At 46.5% G+C, this 27,920-nt stretch overlaps 1 protein-coding gene across 4 annotated transcripts in view; it reads right to left on the bottom strand.

Moving 5' to 3' along the window:
* GREB1 (growth regulating estrogen receptor binding 1) overlaps positions 1–27,920 on the bottom strand; it is a 932,876-nt gene that overhangs the window by 107,814 nt on the left and 797,142 nt on the right. For 3 of the 4 annotated variants that reach the window (XM_069235945.1, XM_069235946.1, XM_069235947.1), the window contains exons 24-27: positions 20,385–20,543; positions 16,882–17,024; positions 14,562–14,723; positions 174–378 (exon numbers count right to left, since the gene is read on the bottom strand). In XM_069235945.1, coding sequence (XP_069092046.1) covers positions 174–378; positions 14,562–14,723; positions 16,882–17,024; positions 20,385–20,543 — 669 coding nt within the window. The remainder of the gene's footprint in view (positions 1–173; positions 379–14,561; positions 14,724–16,881; positions 17,025–20,384; positions 20,544–27,920) is intronic. The other variant, XM_069235948.1, reaches the window with a different exon arrangement.

Below are 27,920 nucleotides of genomic sequence, written 5' to 3'. Positions count from 1 at the left end.
GGGTATATAAAAGCAAAGTTGTTAAGTACATCGACTGCAAGATTTTATGTGAACTTGACTGTATGGTGAAGCACTGGGCACCATAACTTAGGTAAGGTACAGTTGATATAATCATCAAGTATATGCAGGTGACTTTTAAAAACACAAAGAAGCAAAGAAATTGAAGTCCTTACCTACTCCAGCACTGTTAAATATACTTGGGAGGACCAACATAATGTGGTTTGGCCAGTATTTTTTATATATTGCCATTTCATACTCTTTGACAACGAGAACATGCAAGTGTCCGGCACCGTCCATCGCATGGTACAAGTTAAATAGTCCATGCTCATGCCGACCAGTAGTAGGTGTAAAAATAGGGCTTCTTACATAATCAAGATTCTGTTTAGAATGGAAGACAAAAAAACGATATTATCCATAAATCTGAGCGAACGTACAACAAATCTGTATTGAAAGAGACTTATGAACAATTAGAACATGAAACACCATGTCAAAATGCTATTAACTTTAACATGCTTCGGTTGTTTCGGTTTGCATAGTAGCAGTACAAATTAACAGAACTGGGTGTTTGTGTACTTAACTAATAAACTGTGTTCTCTCAAATGACTGATTTTCATTGATGGTTGATGTAGGACTCTGGCTATCTATGTAGTGTACTAATGTACTGGGACACTATGTAGTTAGTTCTGAGCGACCCTTATTGGCTGACAGGGTTTAACATAATAATCCTAAAAACATTATTTTGTAGTATTGTGGACGAGCAGTTAGGCCTATCAGAGGATAGTATTAAGTATTTCTTGCACATACAGAGCCAGTAAGCGAGACACACACTCAATAAAGAGATCCAACACCAATTTATAAAAATAACACCGTTTTTTATATTACTTTAGACACCAGGATCCCAGTAATCAGGTACTGTGGCTGTTAAGGTAATGTTATCCTATGGGGAATAAACATATACTACATTTGGGCATTTAGCAACGACTGACAGGACCAGTCTTCAGGGGTTAAGGTCAGCATAGGGCCATGGTCCGAGGCAACACCAACTGGTCACTTCGGGAACACTGGGGTTTCCATGTGCATAGGTATGTTACAGCACAGGGTGCCCCTTTCTCTTTACTGGGAAATGGTCCTGCTGAAAAGAAGCCGCAAGTAGAGACTGGGTGACCAGTATGCCTGAACCCAAAGGTCTTGAGGGTCTTGGGTATGCAGGGACACCGTCGGTCCACTCAAACTCAGGCTGTGGGGCTTGTGTGCAGTGGTGTCGGTTGCGCTGTTAGGTTTCTGCAGAAAGGGTCTGCAGGCGGCGACTGGTGGTGCCAGACTGGCCAAACCCAAGGGTAGGCTCAGCTTCAGAGGATCTCAGGACTTGGCACATCACCTCACTCGGACTCGGGCTGTGGGAATCAGGTGTAGGGGTGCTTTGAGGCATCAGGTTGTGGTGGTCAGAGACTTACTCTGTCTTGATTCAGCAGAAGAGTGGCAAACAGGACAGCTGGGCACACTTGAAGTCCCTTGACATGCAAGTCGGTTTTCCTTGGCCTTGATGCCCAGAATGGACACAACAAGCCCTGGTGGCTGCAACTTATCCAGTACTCAGGATATTGGTGCTGTGGGACTCCTGGAGGGGTCAATATGTCGAAACATGCTGGTGAGACAGGGCTGACCTCCAAGAGCCTTGGTCACCTCTTCCTGGTAGCTTGCTCCCTCTGTGGATCCGATGGTCAGTAACACAGTGGACCGGATAGCTGCTTGCTGTGACTGCGGATGCAGGGGAGTAGCTCCTCTACTCCAAGGGAGATCTTTCTTGGTTGCTGAGGTGCTGAGCAGTCCTCCAAGGGTTTTGGGAGGTTGTCCAGTGTTTTGCAAAGATGGTCCCACTGACTGTCGAAGTACAAGCAGCCTGGTGGGGTTTTGTGCCAATCTCTGGTGCAGGTGTTCAGTTCTCGCTCTCTTCAGTCCCTCTTCTTTCTCCCTCCGATCCCAGTAGTCAAAGTCTTGACTTGATCTGTTTTCCTGGTGTCAGAGGGCCACCTAAATACTCAATTTATGGGCATTAAGGGGAGTGAAGGGTAGTAACCAATGGACTACCACGCCCCCTAGATGAACACTTTCTGTGGGGAGTGGGCATCACCCTACCCAGAGTTCCTAATTCCACCACACACTAGATGGTGAAATTCTCCTTTTCGTGTTCACTTCAGGTCCAGTCTGCAAGTGCAACACGCCTCCGGACTATCTAATTTTCCCATCTGTGCTGGTGCCAAATGGGCCTCAGGGTGGAGGGGTTGCCTTTCCCAGGTCTGGGGGAAGCTGAGGTTGCGTTTTAAAGGTGGCAGGGACTTTGAAGTCCCTGGCCTTGGTATGCAGATTTACTAGCCATCCTGTTGGGGGAAGTGATACACCCCCTGCCAGAGCAGACATTGTTTCTGACCTCTGAAAACAGGGCCTCTCACCTCCAGAGGGTCAGAAACTCATCTGTGGTGGCAAGCTGATCGATACCAGTCAGCAAGCACACTAGAGGACTAGTAGGTGTCTGGGGGCACTTCTACGATGCCATCTGGCGGCATGTCATAATAAATCCAACACTGGCACAAGGGTGGGTTTATAAAGATGAGGTGTCCGATACCAAAGACCATTATTTTCCCTGCAGCCATCATGTAGCTGGGTCACTTGTGATGACCAGTATCCAGTACATGGTCTAAGATGGCTGCCCAGTCACTTGGAATATCTGGAAATAGAATTAGATAGCACAGGGGCATATCTGCTCATTCAGACATGCCCTCACATGTATTATAATACATCCTGCCTGTAAGGAAATGCCTCCTTGGCATGGTTACCCCCTGACTTTTTGCCTTTGCTGATGCTATGTTTTGAATTGAAAGTGTGCTGAGGCCTGCTAACCAGGCCCCAGCACCAGTATTCTTTCCCTAACCTGTACTTTTGATTCCACAATTGGCAAACCCTGGCATCCAGATAAGTCCCTTGTAACTGGTACCTCTGGTACCAAGGGCCCTGATGCCAGGGAAGGTCTCTAAGGGCTGCAGCATGTCTTATGCCACCCTGGAGACCCCTCACTCAGCACAGACACACTGCTTGCCAGCTTGTGTGTGCTGGTGAGAACAAAACGAGTAAGTCGACATGGCACTCCCCTCAGGGTGCCATGCCAGCCTCTCACTGCCTATGCAGGTATAGATAAGTCACCCCGCTAGTAGGCCTTACAGCCCTAAGGCAGGGTGCACTATACCATAGGTGAGGGCACCAGTGCATGAGCACTGTGCCCCTACAGTGTCTAAGCAAAACCTTAGACATAGTAAGTGCAGGGTAGCCATAAGAGTATATGGTCTGGGAGTCTGTTTTACACAAACTCCACAGCACCATAATGGCTACACTGAAAACTGAGAAGTTTGGTATCAAACTTCTCAGCACAATAAATGCACACTGATGCCAGTGTACATTTTATTGTGAAATACACCCCAGAGGGCACCTTAGAGGTGCCCCCTGAAACCTAACCGACTATCTGTGTAGGCTGACTGGTTCCAGCAGCCTGCCACACTAGAGACCTGTTGCTGGCCCCATGGGGAGAGTGCCTTTGTCACTCTGAGGCCAGTAACAAAGCCTGCACTGGGTGGAGATGCTAACACCTCCCCCAGGCAGGAGCTGTAACACCTGGCGGTGAGCCTCAAAGGCTCACCCCTTTGTCACAGCACAGCAGGGCACTCCAGCTTAGTGGAGTTGCCCGCCCCCTCCGGCCATGGCCCCCACTTTTGGCGGCAAGGCTGGAGGAAACAAAGAAAACAACAAGGAGGAGTCACTGGCCAGTCAGGACAGCCCCTAAGGTGTCCTGAGCTGAAGTGACTCTAACTTTTAGAAATCCTCCATCTTGCAGATGGAGGATTCCCCCAATAGGATTAGGGATGTGACCCCCTCCCCTTGGGAGGAGGCACAAAGAGGGTGTACTCACCCTCAGGGCTAGGAGCCATTGGCTACTAACCCTCCAGACCTAAACACGCCCTTAAATTTAGTATTTAAGGGCTCCCCTGAACCTAAGAATTTAGATTCCTGCAACTACAAGAAGAAGGACTGCTGAGCTGAAAAACCCCTGCAGAGGAAGAACAGAAGACACCAACTGCCTTGGCCCCAGACTCACCGGCCTGTCTCCTGCCTTCCAAAGAACCCTGCTCCAGCGACGCTTTCCAAGGGACCAGCGACCTCTGAATCCTCTGAGGACTGCCCTACTTCGAAGAAGACAAGAAACTCCCGAGGACAGCGGCACTGCTCCAAAAGAACTGCAACTTTTTTACAAGGAGCAGATTTAAAGACCCCTGCAACTCCCCGCAAGAAGCGTGAGACTTGCAACACTGCACCCGGCGACCCCGACTCGACTGGTGGAGAACAAACAACTCAGGGAGGACCCTCCGGCGACTCTACGACTGTGAGTAACCAAAGTTGTCCCCCCTGAGCCCCCACAGCGACGCCTGCAGAGGGAATCCCCAGGCTCCCCCTGACCGCGACTGTCTGAACTCCATTTCCCGACGGCTGGAAAAGACCCTGCACCCGCAGCCCCCAGCCCCTAAAGAAACGGAACTTCTGTGCAGGAGTGACCCCCAGGAGGCCCTCTCCCTTGCCTAGGTGGTGGCTACCCCGAGGAGCCCCCCCCTTGCCTGCCTGCACCGCTGAAGAGACCCCTTGGTCTCCCATTGAAAACTGAAGGAAACCCGACGCGTGTTTGCACACTGCACAAGGCCGCCCCCGCGCTGCTGAGGGTGTACTTTTTGTGCTAATTTGTGTCCCCCCCGGTGCCCTACAAAACCCCCCTGGTCTGCCCTCCGAAGACGCGGGTACTTACCTGCTGGCAGACTGGAACCGGGGCACCCCCTTCTCTCCATTGAAGCCTATGTGTTTTGGGCACCTCTTTGACCTTTGCACCTGACCGGCCCTGAGCTGCTGGTGTGATAACTTTGGGGTTGCTCTGAACCCCCAACGGTGGGCTACCTTGGACCAAAAACTGAAACCTGTAAGTGACTTACTTACCTGTGAAAACTAACAATAACTTACCTCCCCCAGGAACTGTGAAAATTGCACTGTGTCCACTTTTAAAACAGCTTATTGTGTTTTATGTAAAAAGTATACATGCTAAAGTAATGATTCAAAGTTCCTAGAGTACTTACCTGCAATACCTTTCAAATGAGCTATTACATGTAAAATTTGAACCTGTGGTTCTTAAAATAAACTAAGAAAAGATATTTTTCTATAACAAAACCTATTGGCTGGATTTGTCTCTGAGTGTGTGTACCTCATTTATTGTCTATGTGTATGTACAACAAATGCTTAACACTACTCCTTTGATAAGCCTACTGCTCGACCACACTACCACAAAATAGAGCATTAGTATTATCTCTTTTTGCCACTATCTTACCTCTAAGGGGAACCCTTGGACTCTGTGCATACTATTCCTTACTTTGAAATAGTGCATACAGAGCCAACTTCCTACATTGGTGGATCAGCGGTGGGGTACAAGACTTTGCATTTGCTGGACTACTCAGCCAATACCTGATCACACGACAAATTCCAAAATTGTCATTAGAAATTGATTTTTGCAATTTTAAATTTTTTTCTAAATTCTTTAAAGTCCTGCTAGGGCCTTGTGTTAGTCCCTGTTAGCATTTCTTTTAGAGTTTAAAAGTTTGTAAAAGTTTGAATTAGATTCTAGAACCTGTTTTAGATTCTTAAAAAGCATTCCAACTTTTAGAAGAATAATGTCTAGTACAGATATGAATGTGGTGGAACTCGACACCACACCTTACCTCCATCTCCAGATGAAAGAGCTAAGGTCACTCTGTAACATAAGAAAAATAACAATGGGCTCCAGACCTACCAAAGTACAGCTCCAGGAGCTGTTGGCAGAGTATGATAGAGCCAACCCCTCTGTGGATAACACAGAGGAGGATGATAGTGAACTGGAGGAAGAATCCCCTCCACCAGTCCTATCTAGGGAGAACAGGGCTTCTCAAGCCCTGACTCCAAAAATAATAGTCAGTGATGCTGGCTCCCTCACAGGAGGGTCCAGACTCTCTGAAATCACTGAGGATAACTCCAGTGAAGAGGACATCCAGTTAGCCAGGATGGCCAAAAGATTGGCTTTGGAAAAACAGATCCTAGCCATAGAAAGGGAAAGACAAGAGATGGGCCTAGGACCCATCAATGGTGGCAGCAACATAAATAGGGTCAGAGACTCTCCTGACATGTTGAAAATCCCCAAAGGGATTGTAACAAAATATGAAGATGGTGATGACATCACCAAATGGTTCACAGCTTTTGAGAGGGCTTGTGAAACCAGAAAAGTGAACAAATCTCACTGGGGTGCTCTCCTTTGGGAAATGTTCACAGGAAAGTGTAGGGATAGACTCCTCACACTCTCTAAAAAAGATGCAGAATCTTATGACCTCCTGAAGGGTACCCTGATTGAGGGCTTTGGATTCTCCACTGAGGAGTATAGGATTAGATTCAGGGGGGCTCAAAAATCCTCGAGCCAGACCTGGGTTGACTTTGTAGACTACTCAGTAAAAACACTAGATGGTTGGATTCAAGGCAGTGGTGTAAGTAATTATGATGGGCTGTACAATTTATTTGTGAAAGAACACCTGTTAAGTAACTGTTTCAATGATAAACTGCATCAGCATCTGGTGGACCTAGGACCAATTTCTCCCCAAGAATTGGGAAAGAAGGCGGACCATTGGGTCAAGACTAGGGTGTCCAAAACTTCCACAGGGGGTGACCAAAAGAAAGGGGTCACAAAACCTCCCCAGGGGAAAGGTGGTGAGACAGCCAAAAACAGAAATAGTAAAGAGTCTTCTACAGGCCCCCAAAAACCTGCACAGGAGGGTGGGCCCAGAGCCTCTTCACAAAACAATTCTGGGTACAAGGGTAAAAACTTTGATCCCAAAAAGGCCTGGTGTCGTAGCTGTAGTCAGTCTGGACACCAAACTGGAGACAAGGCCTGTCCCAAGAAAGATACCACTTCTAACTCCCATCCAGCTAAAACTGGAATGGCCAGTCTCCAAGTGGGATCAACAGTGTGCCCAGAGCAAATCAGGTGTCACACTGAAGCTACATTAGTCTCTGAGGGTGGGGTGGATTTAGCCACACCGGCTGCCTGGCCCCCTAACATGCAAAAATACAGGCAGCAGCTCTTAATTAATGGGACAAGTGTAGAGGGCCTGAGGGATACAGGTGCCAGTGTCACCATGGTGACAGAAAAACTGGTTTCCCCTGGCCAATACCTGACTGGACAAACCTATCCAGTCACCAATGCTGACAATCAAACTAAAGTACATCCCATGGCAATGGTAACTTTAGAGTAGGGAGGGGTCAATGGCCTGAAACAGGTGGTGGTCTCCTCAAATATCCCAGTAGACTGTTTGCTTGGAAATGACCTGGAGTCCTCAGCATGGGCTGAGGTAGAACTGAAAACCCATGCAGCCATGCTGGGTATCCCTGAACTGGTGTGTGTCAAGACAAGGGCACAGTGCAAGGCACAGGGTGAAAAAGTAGAGCTGGAGTCTGGAAAAATGGCCCAGCCTACCAAGAGAAAAGGAAAGTCAGCTGGGAAACCAGCTGCAACACAACACCAAAAAGAGAACCTCTCTTCTCAGGAAGAAGTTCTACCCTCTGAGGGAACTGAGCCTATGGAGCTGGAACCTTATCAGGTTGAGCTCTTGGGCCCAGGGGGACCCTCAAGGGAAGAGTTGTGTAAGGGACAAGAAACCTGTCCCTCTCTTGAAGGCCTTAGGCAGCAAGCTGCTGAAGAGTCCAAAGGCAAGAAAAATGGAACACATAGGGTCTATTGGGAAGATGGACTCCTGTACACTGAGGCAAGAGATCCCAAACCTGGTGCCACTAGGAGAGTGGTAGTGCCTCAGGGTTTCAGAGTGTTTATTCTGACCTTAGCCCATGATATTCCCCTTGCTGGGCATTTGGGACAAACCAAGACGTGGGAGAGGTTAGTCAACCACTTCTACTGGCCCAATATGTCCCAGAAGGTTAAGGAGTTTTGCCTCTCCTGCCCCACCTGTCAAGCCAGTGGTAAGACAGGTGGGCATCCAAAGGCCCCCCTCATTCCACTTCCAGTGGTGGGGGTCCCCTTTGAAAGAGTGGGTGTGGACATAGTTGGTCCACTAGAACCTCCCACAGCCTCAGGAAATATGTACATCCTAGTAGTAGTGGATCATGCTACTAGGTATCCTGAAGCTATTCCCCTTAGGTCGACTACTGCCCCTGCAGTAGCCAAGGCCCTCATTGGTATCTTTACCCGAGTGGGCTTCCCTAAGGAGGTGGTGTCTGACAGAGGTACCAACTTCATGTCAGCATACCTAAAACACATGTGGAATGAGTGTGGAGTGGCTTATAAGTTCACTACACCATATCATCCACAAACTAATGGCCTTGTTGAGAGATTCAACATGACATTAAAGGGCATGATCATGGGGCTCCCAGAAAAACTCAAAAGGAGATGGGATGTCCTCCTGCCATGTCTGCTTTTCGCTTACAGAGAGGTGCCTCAGAAGGGAGTAGGGTTCTCACCCTTTGAACTTCTGTTTGGCCACCCTGTAAGGGGACCACTTGCTCTTGTTAAAGAAGGCTGGGAGAGACCTCTTCATGAGCCTAAACAAGACATAGTGGACTATGTACTTGGCCTTCGCTCAAGAATGGCAGAGTACATGGAAAAGGCAAGTAAAAACCTTGAGGCCAGCCAACAACTCCAGAAGTTGTGATATGACCAAAAGGCTGCACTGGTTGAATTTCAACCAGGGCAGAAAGTCTGGGTTCTGGAGCCTGTGGCTCCCAGGGCACTTCAGGACAAATGGAGTGGCCCTTACCCAGTACTAGAGAGGAAGAGTCAGGTCACCTACCTGGTGGACCTGGGCACAAGCAGGAGCCCCAAGAGGGTGATCCATGTGAACCGCCTTAAGCTCTTCCATGACAGGGCTGATGTAAATCTGTTGATGGTAACAGATGAGGACCAGGAAGCTGAGAGTGAGCCTCTCCCTGATCTCCTCTCATCAGACCCTAAAGATGGCTCAGTGGATGGAGTGATCTACTCAGACACCCTCTCTGGCCAACAGCAAGCTGACTGTAGGAAGGTCCTGCAACAGTTTGCTGAACTCTTTTCCCTAACCCCTGGTCAGACTCACCTGTGTACCCATGATGTGGACACAGGAGACAGCATGCCTGTCAAAAACAAAATATTTAGACAGTCTGATCAAGTTAAGGAAAGCATCAAGGTGGAAGTCCACAAGATGCTGGAATTGGGAGTAATAGAGCACTCTGACAGCCCCTGGGCTAGCCCAGTGGTCTTAGTCCCCAAACCTCACACCAAAGATGGAAAGAGAGAGATGAGGTTTTGTGTGGACTACAGAGGTCTCAACTCTGTCACCAAGACAGATGCACATCCCATTCCTAGAGCTGATGAGCTAATAGACAAATTAGGGGCTGCCAAATTCTTAAGTACCTTTGACTTAACAGCAGGGTACTGGCAAATCAAAATGGCCCCTGGAGCAAAAGAAAAGACAGCATTCTCCACACCTGATGGGCATTATCAGTTCACTGTTATGCCCTTTGGTTTATAGAATGCCCCTGCCACCTTCCAAAGGTTGGTGAATCAAGTCCTTGCTGGGTTGGAATCCTGTAGTGCAGCTTATCTTGATGATATTGCTGTCTTCAGCTCCACCTGGCAGGATCACCTGGTCCACCTGAAGAAGGTTTTGAAGGCTCTGCAATCTGCAGGCCTCTCTATCAAGGCATCCAAATGCCAGATAGGGCAGGGAACTGTGGTTTACTTGGGACACCTTGTAGGTGGAGGCCAAGTTCAGCCACTCCAACCCAAGATCCAGACTATTCTGGACTGGGTAGCTCCAAAAACCCAGACTCAAGTCAGGGCATTCCTTGGCTTGACTGGGTACTATAGGAGGTTTGTGAAGGGATATGGATCCATTGTGACAGCCCTCACAGAACTCACCTCCAAGAAAATGCCCAAGAAAGTAAACTGGACTGTAGAATGCCAACAGGCCTTTGACACCCTGAAACAAGCTATGTGCACAGCACCAGTTCTAAAAGCTCCAGATTACTCCAAGCAATTCATTGTGCAAACAGATGCCTCTGAACATGGGATAGGGGCAGTTTTGTCCCAAACAAATGATGATGGCCTTGACCAGCCTGTTGCTTTCATTATCAGGAGGTTACTCCCCAGGGAGCAGCGTTGGAGTGCCATTGAGAGGGAGGCCTTTGCTGTGGTTTGGTCCCTGAAGAAGTTGAGACCATACCTCTTTGGTACTCACTTCCTAGTTCAAACTGACCACAGACCTCTCAGATGGCTGATGCAAATGAAAGGTGAAAATCCAAAACTGTTGAGGTGGTCCATCTCCCTACAGGGAATGGACTTTATAGTGGAACACAGACCTGGGACTGCCCATGCCAATGCAGATTGCCTTTCCAGGTTCTTCCACTTAGAAAATGAAGACTCTCTTGGGAAAGGTTAGTCTCATCCTCTTTCGTTTGGGGGGGGGGGGGTTGTGTAAGGAAATGCCTCCTTGGCATGGTTACGCCCTGACTTTTTGCCTTTGCTGATGCTATGTTTTGAATTGAAAGTGTGCTGAGGCCTGCTAACCAGGCCCCAGCACCAGTATTCTTTCCCTAACCTGTACTTTTGATTCCACAATTGGCACACCCTGGCATCCAGATAAGTCCCTTGTAATTGGTACCTCTGGTACCAAGGGCCCTGATGCCAGGGAAGGTCTCTAAGGGCTGCAGCATGTCTTATGCCACCCTGGAGACCCCTCACTCAGAACAGACACACTGCTTGCCAGCTTGTGTGTGCTGGTGAGAACAAAACGAGTAAGTCGACATGGCACTCCCCTCAGGGTGCCATGCCAGCCTCTCACTGCCTATGCAGGTATAGATAAGTCACCCCTCTAGTAGGCCTTACAGCCCTAAGGCAGGGTGCACTATACCATAGGTGAGGGCACCAGTGCATGAGCACTGTGCCCCTACAGTGTCTAAGCAAAACCTTAGACATTGTAAGTGCAGGGTAGCCATAAGAGTATATGGTCTGGGAGTCTGTTTTACACGAACTCCACAGCACCATAATGGCTACACTGAAAACTGGGAAGTTTGGTATCAAACTTCTCAGCACAATAAATGCACACTGATGCCAGTGTACATTTTATTGTGAAATACACCCCAGAGGGCACCTTAGAGGTGCCCCCTGAAACCTAACCGACTATCTGTGTAGGCTGACTGGTTCCAGCAGCCTGCCACACTAGAGACCTGTTGCTGGCCCCATGGGGAGAGTGCCTTTGTCACTCTGAGGCCAGTAACAAAGCCTGCACTGGGTGGAGATGCTAACACCTCCCCCAGGCAGGAGCTGTAACACCTGGCGGTGAGCCTCAAAGCCTCACCCCTTTGTCACAGCACAGCAGGGCACTCCAGCTTAGTGGAGTTGCCCGCCCCCTCCGGCCACGGCCCCCACTTTTGGCGGCAAGGCTGGAGGAAACAAAGAAAACAACAAGGAGGAGTCACTGGCCAGTCAGGACAGCCCCTAAGGTGTCCTGAGCTGAAGTGACTCTAACTTTTAGAAATCCTCCATCTTGCAGATGGAGGATTCCCCCAATAGGATTAGGGATGTGACCCCCTCCCCTTGGGAGGAGGCACAAAGAGGGTGTACTCACCCTCAGGGCTAGTAGCCATTGGCTACTAACCCTCCAGACCTAAACATGCCCTTAAATTTAGTATTTAAGGGCTCCCCTGAACCTAAGAATTTAGATTCCTGCAACTACAAGAAGAAGGACTGCTGAGCTGAAAAACCCCTGCAGAGGAAGAACAGAAGACACCAACTGCCTTGGCCCCAGACTCACCGGCCTGTCTCCTGCCTTCCAAAGAACCCTGCTCCAGCGACGCTTTCCAAGGGACCAGCGACCTCTGAATCCTCTGAGGACTGCCCTACTTCAAAGAAGACAAGAAACTCCCGAGGACAGCGGCACTGCTCCAAAAGAACTGCAACTTTGTTACAAGGAGCAGATTTAAAGACCCCTGCAACTCCCCGCAAGAAGCGTGAGACTTGCAACACTGCACCCGACGACCCCGACTCGACTGGTGGAGAACAACCAACTCAGGGAGGACCCTCCGGCGACTCTGCGACTGTGAGTAACCAAAGTTGTCCCCCCTGAGCCCCCACAGCGACGCCTGCAGAGGGAATCCCCAGGCTCCCCCTGACCGCGACTGTCTGAACTCCATTTCCCGACGGCTGGAAAAGACCCTGCACCCGCAGCCCCCAGCCCCTAAAGAAATGGAACTTCTGTGCAGGAGTGACCCCCAGGAGGCCCTCTCCCTTGCCTAGGTGGTGGCTAACCCGAGGAGCCCCCCCCTTGCCTGCCTGCACCGCTGAAGAGACCCCTTGGTCTCCCATTGAAAACTGAAGGAAACCCGACGCGTGTTTGCACACTGCACCCGGCCGCCCCGCGCTGCTGAGGGTGTACTTTTTGTGCTAATTTGTGTCCCCCCCGGTGCCCTACAAAACCCCCCTGGTCTGCCCTCCGAAGACGCGGGTACTTACCTGCTGGCAGACTGGAACCGGGGCACCCCCTTCTCTCCATTGAAGCCTACGTGTTTTGGGCACCTCTTTGACCTTTGCACCTGACCGGCCCTGAGCTGCTGGTGTGATAACTTTGGGGTTGCTCTGAACCCCCAACGGTGGGCTACCTTGGACCAAAAACTGAAACCTGTAAGTGACTTACTTACCTGTGAAAACTAACAATAACTTACCTCCCCCAGGAACTGTGTAAATTGCACTGTGTCCACTTTTAAAACAGCTTATTGTGTTTTATGTAAAAAGTATACATGCTAAAGTAATGATTCAAAGTTCCTAGAGTACTTACCTGCAATACCTTTCAAATGAGCTATTACATGTAAAATTTGAACCTGTGGTTCTTAAAATAAACTAAGAAAAGATATTTTTCTATAACAAAACCTATTGGCTGGATTTGTCTCTGAGTGTGTGTACCTCATTTATTGTCTATGTGTATGTACAACAAATGCTTAACACTACTCGTTTGATAAGCCTACTGCTCGACCACACTACCACAAAATAGAGCATTAGTATTATCTCTTTTTGCCACTATCTTACCTCTAAGGGGAACCCTTGGACTCTGTGCATACTATTCCTTACTTTGAAATAGTGCATACAGAGCCAACTTCCTACACTGCCTTAGAGCTCTTAAGGCCTGCTGGAGGGGTGACTTACATATAATTCATGCAGTGACTTTGGCATGGCACACAATGAGAGTGCCATGTCGTCTTTTCACTCAGGGCTTGCACCCTGACATGCAGTGTGCAATGGCTGGCTGTGTGCAATTTGTGTGTGGGTCCCTTAGTGTAGCATAAGATATGCTTCAGCCATTAGGGTCACTCATTAGAACCCATGCCCTAGGTACCAGGGATACCATTTACTAGCTACTTAAAGGGGTGCTAAAGTGCTGTGCTAATTGTGCTACAATCAGACATCACTTGTTTTTAAGGAAAGAGCACTGGGACTGAGGTCTGGTTAGCAGGCCTCAGTGCATTGTCAGAGTTGAAAACCAGCATCTAGTAGTTCTAAAAGGGTCAAAAGGTGGGGGGATATCTGCAAACAAGTCCAGTTTCCTAGGATTGTGTTGTGTGTTATATACGTAGCTTGCAACATGCACACAATGAACTCATTCACCTGTAGATACAGACCATATGCCAAAACCAATCACAGTTCTACCGGATGTAAGGCTTTCCTTGCTGAGAGCAGCAGCAGCCATGATGATTACCAAATGCTAGATCCATAGTTTATGTACAGGGACTGCAAAGCAAATTTCAGCTCATCCGACACACGGAAGAAGAAGAAAACATTCACAATAAATGGCTGTGTAGTTGTAGAAGTTTCTGGAAAGGATGGGATAGGAGTGACTACTAAAAGTCTTTCAATCTCCACGAGTTGTGAGAGAGCTAGGTTAGCAACCTACTGGAACTACTATCATGTGACGTGCTTTAATTTAGTGGACTTGTTTTTCATCACCAGACTTTGACCCAGAGTCAAGCCAAAAAAGGCAGGAAAGAGAGAAAGAAGTAGTAAGAAGAAGATAGGAAAACAGTGACAAAGGGTGAAAACAGGGATTAAAAGGAACCTGTATTGCCGAGACAGGAAATGTAGGATGGTGAAAGAAAGGAATGAGGAAAATCTAAACTAGGCATCTCTGGTATTTTGCAATGCCATTGGCAGCACCAACAGTTATTTTTTCCAAATTAAGCATTGCCTATTTTACAACAACCTGTGACTGTAATCTGGTGCTTTAGGCTTTTGTAAAATGTTTTTGTTTTCATCTGACACCGAAGGATTATATGACAAGGGAATTAGGCCATTGTTTTTGTTGCAGGGCATGATGGGAATGAATAATATTGGGGGGTGGACTGTTCTCAGAAAGAAATGAAAATGGTAAGACGTTTAACAAACAATGGGACTTTAACACAGAGTTAAAATTTTCACTTACTTTATCTGTCACAAGTGGTAACCTCATGCTTTCTAGCTGTCCTCCAGGTTGATTGAAGACAAAATGGTGTTCTTTCGACTTGGGTATAATAAAATGGAGCTGAATCTCTTCCCCAAGCATTGAATAAGAGAATGCAAAAGCATGCAGAGTGGACTCATAAAGCTGGAAAGGGAATCAGTGATAGTTAAAACATGACTGTCAATTTCAGCCAGAAAGCTAAGCAGCAGCTTTATATATCCTTACAAATGATAACCTGATAAAATGATAACCTGATGAAAATGTCTCTCCTTCTTATTCAACTAAACATATCTCAGAATATCTCCAGGAAGAATGTGGAGAATATGGACTTTGCAGTTGTAATAATTTTCTTTGTCTACAGACTATGATAGGCCTTGTTAATATGGAAAACTAGCAGCAATTTGCTCTTGCAAAATGGGGACGCATAAAACATGTCTAGAATACTTACAGGAACCCCACAACTGCAGTGTCAGTTACCTGACACCACATAACAATTTCAGTAATAAGTCCAGTCTACTACATATTAAGATTAAAAGATACAGACAGTTATGAGGCAAACTTTGGATTCTGTCGTCCATCCTATGTTGAGTACTGCTTATGGGGGTTGCTTCATCCTTGTCATCGTCGTCAGAACTGCGTTTTAACATGAGCAAACTCGTCCCTTACTGCCACGCCACAGGAAGCAGTAGGCTTGATGGGAAAACTGAAAATCTATCTATGGATATTCAGAGTGTTCTTGGTTTCATATGGGGAGTGGTGGACCACTAAGAGATAGAGGAGACTAGTATTTTCTTAAAATATACTATGTTGTTTATGATGCTGATGAATCTAGCATAAAAACGAATTTGAAAATAACTGGAAGCCAGGCAGTGCAGTGCTTGACAGAACAGAAAAACACTGTGGATTGGAACACAAAATACACAAGAAACCTATAAAATATTAGGTCCTGTGAGTAATTACCTTATATCACATTTACTGAATATCTACAACGAAGGTATTTCTGTCATCAAGACAATTTGATGGCCCTATTCACAAAGCAATTTCTGCATGTTCCTTTAAATCCTCATGCAAATGGCCTTTGTATAAGGCTGAATCCCTATGTATGGCCCACAAAAAATTATTTCACCAGAAAAAATATTTTTTCATTGATACCTTCCGGTGTAAGCAAATCTTCTCTCTTGAGTGGGAGTGGCCATTCTAGGCCTGGGATGTTTTGGAAAGATTGTCCCATAGCACAAACAACCAACCCTGTTTTTTCCGCAAGCTTTTCCCTGGCCCATTTCCATGCTGGAAGTTCGTTGGGGATTTACTCCTGTTCAGGGTTTTATCTGTTGTTAGGCTGGGGATGGGAATGGAGCACCATAATATTTGTCGGGTGGGGCAATAGATTTCTAAACGAACAAAATATTTTCTGTGTGGTCAAACAGAAACATTAACAACAATTTGCATGTTACATTTACTCAAGCATTATGCGAGCCCATACAAATATACTTTAGCAGAGATCTAAACATCTTTTGGGAACTCATGACTATTGCAGCTTTCCAGGCATACCCAAGTCCTTTGTGACTTTGGTAAAAACCTAACATTTACTCCAATTTTAGAAGGAACCCTGCATAAGTACATTTCCTATTTTTTGTGAATCAGACTCTGTGTGAAAGATCATCAGATGACTCAAATTTCTAAGTACACTGAATTTCTCAAAATCCATTTTGAACAGGGACATCACAGGACCTGTAAGCAGATGCCAAATCAACACATTCAGAGGGGCAATTGCACTGACACACACAGAGGCACAACTTTAATTTACATTCACCTAGTATTTCAGAATTCTTCATCTTGTGGTACCAGACACATAGACAGCATACAGCCAGCTAGCTCACCCCCCTACAAACTAAGCTTAAAATAACATGTGGAACCTGATTAGGTGACCCTTCCATTCTTTCTATCCTCTCAAGGGAACAAGATCTTTCCACATCAGTATATCTGCTTCAACTGGTTGAAAATAAGTCTATTTAAATCAGATGATCTATTGTGAGTAGAGGTATACCTTCATATGACAATCAATTAGGCAATTGAATTAGGATCTAAGCAACCTTTAGATGAACAGAAGCCTGCTTAGTTCCTAAAGCAGAACCTCAAGTCTCATACTCTATTGTTTTTAAAGTCAGGAAGTCTCTACCTCCTAGACTTCAATGTGGATATATATTCATGTCCACGTACACGCTCGAGTCTAAATCTTGCACCCAACCCATCTGCATCTGAATGTGGAGCACAATATATACAATGAGATAATAATACTTACTTGATACTTGGGGTTAAAGCCCATGTACTGATAGCACTGCTCACAGTGATGGTATGTGTTATAGGCTGAATACTTCGATAGCCTCATCCGGGTAGTGTTACGTCTCATATACATATCCTCCTGCCTTCTGTTCATGAAGGTATCTATGAACACACTGACATGTTAATGTACAGCTTGGAAAATGTGCAGAAATAATACATTTGTATGCTTATGCTTTTTACATCTGCGTTATTATGCAGCGCCCATTCCACTAGTATGATTGTACAAAAAATACAGACATAATTAAAGTAAATCTGTATTCTCACTCTATTTACGTCTGAGTTATTATGCAGCACCCATGCTCCTAGTACAAAGGGGCACAAAATACGAGCATAATTAAAGTAAATTTGTATTCGTACTCTACATCTGAGTTTGTATGCAGCACCCATACCAAAAGTCTGAATGAGCACAAATTAAAAGCATAATTCTAAATCATACCTCTGTGATCTGTCACAATTCATAGCTTGAAAGATAAAGAGTGCATACAAATTGAATGCTTTGTAGTACATGACAAGATAGATTAAACATTCTGTGTAATGCCTGTTGCAATGTATGTGCAGCAGCATAATTTTGATTAACCTAGAGAGTGCTACTGGGGAGCTATGCTCACCTGGCTCTCCCTTTATTTCTCAATCCTCAACTTAGGGCATCAATGGATGGGTAAAAGGATATGAGAGTCAGGAACACAAATGACCACATACACATTTGAATCACTTGAGAGTGAGTATATATGGTATCATGACTGCATCCTTTCCTGTGGGAATGCTGAGGCTTGCCCTCAAAGTCAAAGGCTGAGGTTCTCCTTTTGTATACCCTCACAGATCACTGGGAGAGGCTGCCTCTCTGTCATGGTGTACAGGCAAAAAATGTTAAGTAGCCCTACATACAACGTGCTGCTGCGCAAACGTCTGGTTGAATGAGGGGAAATTTGCATATGCCTGCCACATATTTCACACTATCAGATATTCCATAATTGTGCTACAGCATTACTTTACAACCTAAACAAGATGAAATAATCACTGACAGTCAACAGAAGAATTCAACTCCTTAAAAAAGAACAGAGTGTAACAGGGAGGATTCTTAACACAGTATATAAGTTTTTATTTTTACCTTCCCTAATTGTTTTTCTTTTACAGACTAAGCACACCTGAGAGTGCTTCCATAATGTCTTCAGTTTTGGGCAGTTTTTGGTCCTACTTATGCAGTGAACCTCCCAGTACGCCTTGTGCTAGTTAATTGATTGCCACATAGGTCCTCGTTACAAGTTCTACTGTTATCTGGATGGGGCAGTAATTGGCGTTATTGGCACTGTCAAGTATCATGAAACCAACAGTAACCCGAGGCTTTGGGGTTTTTCACCTGAGCACTTCAACAGCCAAAATGTCCAGATAAAATTGTGGGAGAAATAGGTAATTACCACATAATTTGGTATTCCAGATTTAAAAGATAATTCCCCATTTCTTAGGGTTCCAGTTTATCAAAGGAGTAATTTCACTCTAAACTTTAATATTTTTGGTACTGGTAACTCTGTGTGGCGACATGCTTGGCAGGCTGTTTTGTGGCCCACTCATAATGATGTCCTTAGACAACTCTCTTGGTATGGGTTTCCACCATAGTTGAGATGTTCCATTCTTTCTCTTGTAGTTCACTGTACTTTTTGAGGGTAAGGATTCAGAGGGCTTTAGCTGTCTGCTGGTTAACTATTGATAATCTCAACAGTGAGCCACAGCAAATCACGGATATATACATTATGACATTGACTCTGTTATGTCATCGGTGAAGTGGCTGCAATGCCAGGTTCACTATTTCTCATAAATGCAATAATGTTTCCACAATATGGGGCTGATTCTAAGTCCGGCGGGCGGCGGAGGCCGCCCGCCAGACTTCCCCCACCAAAATACCGCTCCACGGTCGAAAGACCGCTGAGGGTATTTTGGGATTTGCCCTGGGCTGGCGGGCAACCACCAAAAGGCCGCCCGCCAGCCCAGGGCAAATCAACCTTCCCACGAGGACGCCGGCTCAGAATTGAGCCGGCGTAGTGGGAAGGTGCGACGGGTGCAGTGGCACCCGTCACGTATTTCAGTGTCTGCAAAGCAGACACTGAAATACAAAGTGGGGCCCTCTTACGGGGGCCCCTGCAGTGCCCATGCCATGCCATGCAGTGCCATGCCATGCAGGGGCCCCCAGGGGCCCCGTGGCACCCCCTACCGCCATCCTGTTCCTGGCGGGAGACCCGCCAGGAACAGGATGGCGGTAGGGGGTGTCAGAATCCCCATGGCGGCGGAGCGCGCTCCGCCGCCATGGAGGATTCTGTAGGGCAGCGGAAAACCGGCGGGAGACCACCGGTTTTCCTAGTCTGACCGCGGCCGAACCGCCACGGTCAGAATGCCCTGCGGGTCACCGCCGGTCTGTCGGCGGTGCTCCCGCCGACCCTGGCCCCGGCGGTCTGAGACCGCCGGGGTCAGAATGACCCCCTATGTCTTCTCTATTAATTACAGGCAAGCCAAACATGTTGATATTGCTAATGCTATTTTCAATGTTTACCAGCTTCTTTAGACATACCGTCTTTCAAAATAACTCCTCTAAAATATTGGTTGTTTTTCCTCCAGTGTGTTTTTATTTTGTTTTCGTTTGACTTTTTCATCCAGTTTACCATTGGCTAGTTCTTCCTGCCTGTCTTTTCTTTCTGTTACATTGTTTAAGTGTGTGAAATCTGCCCAGGTTTCCATTCATTGCCCTCAATTTTTCTATTCTATTGTCTCATTTCTTGATTAAATGTATTTGTCATTTACACATAGATATTTGTAGATTTCAAGAGCAGTAAAATGCTTGGGATTTGCTTTGTCATTTAATAGTAATACAGGGAGGTAACAAAAATGCTATAGAGTGCAAAGAAAGATGAAGAAACCATCCTGCCCTTTTGACAACGTTTACACCAGGTGTTAACTCTTCTAACAGACACAGTTGGATCCTAGAGGTGATAAGCTCAACAACTTAATTAAATCATCTCAGGCTCAAAGTCCCTCTTACAGTACAGGTCCCAGACATTGAAAAAGGGGATTGTCAAAATATCCATGACTCAATGTTCTGCAAATAACAGGGGCAGATTAAAGATGATATTGGCATTTCAATCGGTATGTGATAGATATCTTAGTTAGAGAGTATGCTAAATTTAGCTGATTTGAAGAGGATGCCTTGTAAGAATGAATGGAAAATAAGAATACAAAAGTGGCACATCGACATTTCTAATAGACTACATGAATGTTTTGGTGGACAGCTTATTCAGTCCTTTCTGCATGTGTTTTCTATATGTTTATCTGTATGAACTGTATGTTTGAATTCATTCTTATCAGTTACTTGATGTTTTGTTTTTTGTTCTCTTTGTACACTGTACTTTAGCTTTATGTATCATTACATTTGCATGCAAAAGCAATAAAAATCGTTAATAAAAAGAAATATCTAACCATCAGTCTTGATGTTTAGCTGAATTGAGCAGATCAAACTTGCATCCTTGTATTTCGGGTCGTGGATAGTGTAGTCAAATGGCATCTTCTTCATGGTTTCCCATTCAGGCCACACATCCCCAGGCTGGTGATAACATGCATCGGGTTCATCTCTGTGGTCTACAATGTTAGTAAAATTCCATACAATGTGTAGACAGCATTTAGTGTACGCATTAAAATTGTCCCAACCTTTGTTGTAAATGAAGGGCAGTGAACTGCCTACAACTCAGACAGCGTGAACAGACTCTTTGTATATTCCCACAGATAGTGCACATCTTGTTAGAGCTATATTATTACTGAATAAATAGTAAATATCACAAGAAATTAAATAAGCCTTACGTGGTATTCATAATTGAATCTATCAAAATTATTTTTGCTCTATGTGTTGCTTAACTACCTAACATCTCACAGACACTCATAAAATGAATTATGGAGTTACTAATGGTCTGGAGTAACATATCAGATGAAGGTGATTGTCTGAGTCTAAGACATGCTGCAATTCTGTATTTAAATACTTTTTCTGGCATAGTAAGATTAAGCAAAGACAAACAATTTTACTGCCAATGTTGATATGTATTTACAAAAAAGCCAAAATCAAGTAAACAACTGTTTTCTGAATGTGTGCATGTTCTCTCCATAGTAGAGAAGTCCTCAATGGGGCAAATAAGATCCACAGTGCAAATGCACACTTTTCTTTCTCTATAGGGAATATATATTTCTACGTGGAGAAAGCCCCTTTGCTACACACCTACAAACTCTTGGGGTGATTTGTTCGTATTTCCACCATGTAAGGAAAGTTACATCAGCCCTGCACTGGAGTATGTTTACAAGCTTTCAGTGGTGGAAAGGGAAAGGAGAGGAGTTTGCCAACATCCACAAGTGTAAATGTTAGTAGACATTCCCAAACTTCCAAGGTAAACCATGCCTAGGAACACCAACTATCCACCATTTGTGTAGAATTAATGGCTGTGAATTCCTGGCAGGCAGGAACAGGGTAAATATGGTTGTAAAACTGAATTTAGGACGGAATATATCTTTCTGAAAATAACCCATTTTATTTTTTTATTTATAGCCATAAAATATGTGTTTTTTTGGAGATTCTCGCTGTAGTTGTGTAGTATCTACTGCAGTGGGTGATTATGAAAACACCCTTTCATATACTGTTCGATATGCAAAATTACAACAGGAAAGAAAAGATACGAACAGAAAGAAGGACAGACAGAAATCCAGAAGAAATAGGAAACTGCCCTTCTGACTGGGGAAATGAGAGAACAAGGTAATAGGCACACATACTATTGAGAAGTGTGTTTTTTACTTTTCTTATATATTTGTAGCAACACTACAAGGAACGGAACACATAACTGCTAAACTTGTACAATAATAATTGTAGATAGGTAAGTGAATCATTTTGTGGTGTGGTTGGGAGATATCACCATATAATGCTGTAACAATCTCTGTCAGGTCCAATTACGTTCTTTAAAAAACCCTTAGCTCGGTCCTAGGTAGCTATGACCCAGAGCAGTCAGGCTTAATCAAAGGAACAAGTGCAAAGCATTTAGAAGTGCCAAAAGAAGTCAACAAGTAATAAACACAACACAATAAAAATCCAACACCAATTTATAAAACCTGTGTATATTTCCATCTTTAAATAGACATCAAAATCACAAAAATCCATTGAAGGAAACTGGAGATTTGATTTTTCAAACTTAAAATAAATTACTGTAGTTCAATCCTTTAAGATGAAACAAATTGTTGCAAGTGGCTCATCGAGTTGGGAGACAATCAGAGACCACTCGGGCCAGGGAAACAGTTACCAGTTGGATCCAGCAGTTTCAGGGTCCTAACTGTACTTTTATCCATTACCCGAGTCCAGCAAAGAAGTGGTCCTGATACTGAGGGTGCATGATGCTGAGGGTGTTACAGATGCTGAAGAGATGTGGTGAGTCCTCCTGAGGCCACCCTTGGGTCCACAAATTTCAGTGGCCTTCTCTGGTCTCGATCTCCCACTGTGCACCAGTGGAATCCAGTGCAGTTCCAGTCGCCACTGGTCAACAGGTCTTGAGGTTACAGCAGTCTCAGTGGTTACCTGTAGATAAGTAAATCTTTCTTGGCCGAGATCCACAGTCTACTCTGACTTTGCTTGTGGGTTAAACAATCTAGAAAGCTGTTTTTTGGCTACGAGTGGCAGGGAGGCGTTCCTGGGCAGCTGGGCTCTTGAGGGTTCAGTATTCTGTAGGGTAGCTACATAGTCCTTGGAGTCACTTCTTCAGTGCTTGCACAAGTGGAGTTCTTGCCCATGAGTGGGCACATTCCTCTTTGTGGGCCCCTCAGGTGCAGTCCAGTGCAGCCTCTCTGCTGGATTCAGGGAGCAACAGGGCAGTCCTTGACATGTCTTCTTTCCAGCCTAGTAGTGATTTAAGGACTGAGGGCCCAGGATGCCACTTTTATGCCATCTTCATGTTTGTGAGAGGGGAGGACTCACTAGCCAATGGATTTGGGGGACAACAGCTGTGGACAGTCAGGAAGGACTACCAGAGGATTTAGGGCCAGATGTAGGTAGAAACCAATTTGCAAGTTGCAAATTGGTATGCAGAAAGGTGTCTCAGACACCTTCTGTGACTCGCTATGGAGTCGCAAAGACCCACCTCATAAATATTTATGAGGTGGGTCGCAGTTTGCGACCCCATATCGAGTCTAGGCACTCACGGGGATTTGTGGCCTGCTGGAGACAGCAGACCACCATGTCCGTGACTGCTTTTAAATAAAGCATTTTTTTTTCTCTTTGCAGCCCGTTTTCCTTAAAGGAAAACGAGCTCCAAATAGAAAAATATACCGAAACCTTTTTGTTTTGGGTTCTTTCAGAGTAGGCAGTGGTCCATAGGACCACTGCCTGCTCTGAAAAAATAATTTTGTGAGCATTCACAAAGGGGAAGGGGTCCCATAGCGACCCCTTCCCGTTTGCGAATGAGTTACCATCCACTTCAAGTGGATGGTAACTGCGAGTTGATTTGCGACCGCTTTCGCTTTTCTTAGTTTATTTTAAGAACCACAGGTTCAAATTTAACATGTAATATCTTGTTTGAAAGGTATTGCAGGTAAGTACATTAGGAACTTTGAATCATTTCAATTGCATGTATACTTTTCAAGTTATTGATAAATAGCTACTTTAAAAGTGGACAATTTTCACAGTTCCTGGGGGAGGTAAGTTTTTGTTAGTTTTACCAGGTAAGTAAGACACTTACAGGGTTCAGTTCTTGGTCCAAGGTAGCCCACCGTTGGGGGTTCAGAGCAACCCCAAAGTCACCACACCAGCAGCTCAGGGCCGGTCAGGTGCAGAGTTCAAAGTGGTGCCCAAAACACATAGGCTAGAATGGAGAGAAGGGGTGCCCCGGTTCCGGTCTGCTTGCAGGTAAGTACCCGCGTCTTCGGAGGGCAGACCAGGGGGGTTTTGTAGGGCACCGGGGGGGACACAAGCCCACACAGAAATTTCACCCTCAGCGGCGCGGGGGCGGCCGGGTGCAGTGTAGAAACAAGCGTCGGGTTCGCAATGTTAGTCTATGAGAGATCTCGGGATCTCTTCAGCGCTGCAGGCAGGCAAGGGGGGGGTTCCTCGGGGAAACCTCCACTTGGGCAAGGGAGAGGGACTCCTGGGGGTCACTTCTCCAGTGAAAGTCCGGTCCTTCAGGTCCTGGGGGCTGCGGGTGCAGGGTCTTTTCCAGGCGTCGGGACTTAGGTCTCAGGAAGTCGCGGTCAGGGGAAGCCTCGGGATTCCCTCTGCAGGCGGCGCTGTGGGGGCTCAGGGGGGACAGGTTTTGGTACTCACAGTCGTAGAGTAGTCCGGGGGTCCTCCCTGAGGTGTTGGTTCTCCACCAGACGAGTCGGGGTCGCCGGGTGCAGTGTTGCAAGTCTCACGCTTCTTGCGGGGAGATTGCAGGGTCTTTAAAGCTGCTCCTTGAAACAAAGTTGCAGTCTTTTTGGAGCAGGTCCGCTGTCCTCGGGAGTTTCTTGTCTTTTTCGAAGCAGGGCAGTCCTCAGAGGATTCAGAGGTCGCTGGTCCCTTGGAAGGCGTCGCTGGAGCAGAGTTCTTTGGAAGGCAGGAGACAGGCCGGTGAGTTTCTGGAGCCAAGGCAGTTGTCGTCTTCTGGTCTTCCTCTGCAGGGGTTTTCAGCTAGGCAGTCCTTCTTCTTGTAGTTGCAGGAATCTAACTTTCTAGGGTTCAGGGTAGCCCTTAAATACTAAATTTAAGGGCGTGTTTAGGTCTGGGGGGTTAGTAGCCAATGGCTACTAGCCCTGAGGGTGGGTACACCCTCTTTGTGCCTCCTCCCAAGGGGAGGGGGTCACAATCCTAACCCTATTGGGGGAATCCTCCATCTGCAAGATGGAGGATTTCTAAAAGTTAGAGTCACTTCAGCTCAGGACACCTTAGGGGCTGTCCTGACTGGCCAGTGACTCCTCCTTGTTGCTTTCTTTGTTCCCTCCAGCCTTGCCGCCAAAAGTGGGGGCCGTGGCCGGAGGGGGCGGGCAACTCCACTAAGCTGGAGTGCCCTGCTGGGCTGTGACAAAGGGGTGAGCCTTTGAGGCTCACCGCCAGGTGTTACAGCTCCTGCCTGGGGGAGGTGTTAGCATCTCCACCCAGTGCAGGCTTTGTTACTGGCCTCAGAGTGACAAAGGCACTCTCCCCATGGGGCCAGCAACATGTCTCTGGTGTGGCAGGCTGCTGGAACTAGTCAGCCTACACAGACAGTCGGTTAAGTTTCAGGGGGCACCTCTAAGGTGCCCTCTGGGGTGTATTTTGCAATAAAATGTACACTGGCATCAGTGTGCATTTATTGTGCTGAGAAGTTTGATACCAAACTTCCCAGTTTTCAGTGTAGCCATTATGGTGCTGTGGAGTTCGTGTTTGACAAACTCCCAGACCATATACTCTTATGGCTACCCTGCACTTACAATGTCTAAGGTTTTGTTTAGACACTGTAGGGGTACCATGCTCATGCACTGGTACCCTCACCTATGGTATAGTGCACCCTGCCTTAGGGCTGTAAGGCCTGCTAGAGGGGTTTCTTACCTATACTGCATAGGCAGTGAGAGGCTGGCATGGCACCCTGAGGGGAGTGCCATGTCGACTTACTCGTTTTGTCCTCACTAGCACACACAAGCTGGCAAGCAGTGTGTCTGTGCTGAGTGAGAGGTCTCCAGGGTGGCATAAGACATGCTGCAGCCCTTAGAGACCTTCCTTGGCATCAGGGCCCTTGGTACTAGAAGTACCAGTTACAAGGGACTTATCTGGATGCCAGGGTCTGCCAATTGTGGATACAAAAGTACAGGTTAGGGAAAGAACACTGGTGCTGGGGCCTGGTTAGCAGGCCTCAGCACACTTTCAATTGTAAACATAGCATCAGCAAAGGCAAAAAGTCAGGGGGCAACCATGCCAAGGAGGCATTTCCTTACACAACCCCCCCCCCAAACGAAAGAGGATGAGACTAACCTTTCCCAAGAGAGTCTTCATTTTCTAAGTGGAAGAACCTGGAAAGGCCATCTGCATTGGCATGGGCAGTCCCAGGTCTGTGTTCCACTATAAAGTCCATTCCCTGTAGGGAGATGGACCACCTCAACAGTTTAGGATTTTCACCTTTCATTTGCATCAGCCATTGGAGAGGTCTGTGGTCAGTTTGAACTAGGAAGTGAGTCCCAAAGAGGTATGGTCTCAGCTTCTTCAGGGACCAAACCACAGCAAAGGCCTCCCTCTCAATGGCACTCCAACGCTGCTCCCTGGGGAGTAACCTCCTGCTAATGAAAGCAACAGGCTGGTCAAGGCCATCATCATTTGTTTGGGACAAAACTGCCCCTATCCCATGTTCAGAGGCATCTGTCTGCACAATGAACTGCTTAGAATAATCTGGAGCTTTTAGAACTGGTGCTGAGCACATTGCTTGTTTCAGGGTGTCAAAGGCCTGTTGGCATTCCACAGTCCAGTTCACTTTCTTGGGCATTTTCTTGGAGGTGAGTTCAGTGAGGGCTGTCACAATGGATCCATATCCCTTCACAAACCTCCTGTAGTACCCAGTCAAGCCAAGGAATGCCCTGACTTGAGTCTGGGTTTTTGGAGCTACCCAGTCCAGAATAGTCTGGATCTTGGGTTGGAGTGGCTGAACTTGGCCTCCACCTACAAGGTGGCCCAAGTAAACCACAGTTCCCTGCCCTATCTGGCATTTGGATGCCTTGATAGAGAGGCCTGCAGATTGCAGAGCCTTCAAAACCTTCTTCAGGTGGACCAGGTGATCCTGCCAGGTGGAGCTAAAGACAGCAATATCATCAAGATAAGCTGTGCTAAAGGACTCCAAGCCAGCAAGGACTTGATTCACCAACCTTTGGAAGGTGGCAGGGGCATTCTTTAAACCAAAGGGCATAACAGTAAACTGATAATGCCCATCAGGTGTGGAGAATGCTGTTTTCTCTTTTGCTCCAGGTGCCATTTTTATTTGCCAGTACCCTGCTGTCAAGTCAAAGGTACTTAAGAATTTGGCAGCACCTAATTTGTCTATGAGCTCATCAGCTCTAGGAATTGGATGAGCATCTGTCTTGGTGACAGAATTGAGCCCTCTGTAGTCCACACAAAACCTCATCTCTTTCTTTCCATCTTTGGTGTGAGGTTTGGGGACTAAGACCACTGGGCTAGCCCAGGGGCTGTCAGAGCGCTCAATTACTCCCAATTCCAGCATCTTGTGGACTTCCACCTTGATGCTTTCCTTAACATGGTCAGACTGTCTAAAGATTTTGTTTTTGACAGGCATGCTGTCTCCTGTGTCCACATCATGGGTACACAGGTGTGTCTGACCAGGGGTTAAGGAGAAGAGTTCAGGAAACTGTTGTAGGACTCTCCTACAATCAGCTTGCTGTTGGCCAGAGAGGGTGTCTGAGTAGATCACTCCATCTACTGTGCCATCTTTTGGGTCTGATGACAGAAGATCAGGGAGAGGTTCACTCTCTGCCTCCTGATCCTCATCTGTTACCATCAACAGATTCACATCAGCCCTGTCATGGAAGAGCTTAAGGCGGTTCACATGGATCACCCTCTTGGGGCTCCTGCTTGTGCCCAGGTCCACCAGGTGGGTGACCTGACTCTTCCTTTCTAGCACTGGGTAAGGGCCACTCCATTTGTCCTGGAGTGCCCTGGGAGCCACAGGCTCCAGAACCCAGACTTTCTGCCCTGGTTGGAACTCAACCAGTGCAGCCTTTTGGTCATACCAAAACTTCTGGAGCTGTTGGCTGGCCTCAAGGTTTTTGGTTGCCTTTTCCATGTACTCTGCCATTCTAGAGCGAAGGCCAAGTACATAGTCCACTACGTCTTGTTTAGGCTCATGGAGAGGTCTCTCCCAGCCTTCTTTAACAAGAGCAAGTGGTCCCCTTACAGGATGACCAAACAGAAGTTCAAAGGGTGAGAATCCTACTCCCTTCTGTGGCACCTCTCTGTAAGCGAAAAGCAGACATGGCAAGAGG

Source organism: Pleurodeles waltl, chromosome 5 (assembly GCF_031143425.1).
Source record: "Pleurodeles waltl isolate 20211129_DDA chromosome 5, aPleWal1.hap1.20221129, whole genome shotgun sequence".
Lineage (NCBI taxonomy): Eukaryota > Metazoa > Chordata > Amphibia > Caudata > Salamandridae > Pleurodeles > Pleurodeles waltl.
The sequence above is the reverse complement of the archived record's forward strand: the minus strand, read 5'-3'. Positions and strand labels throughout refer to the sequence as shown.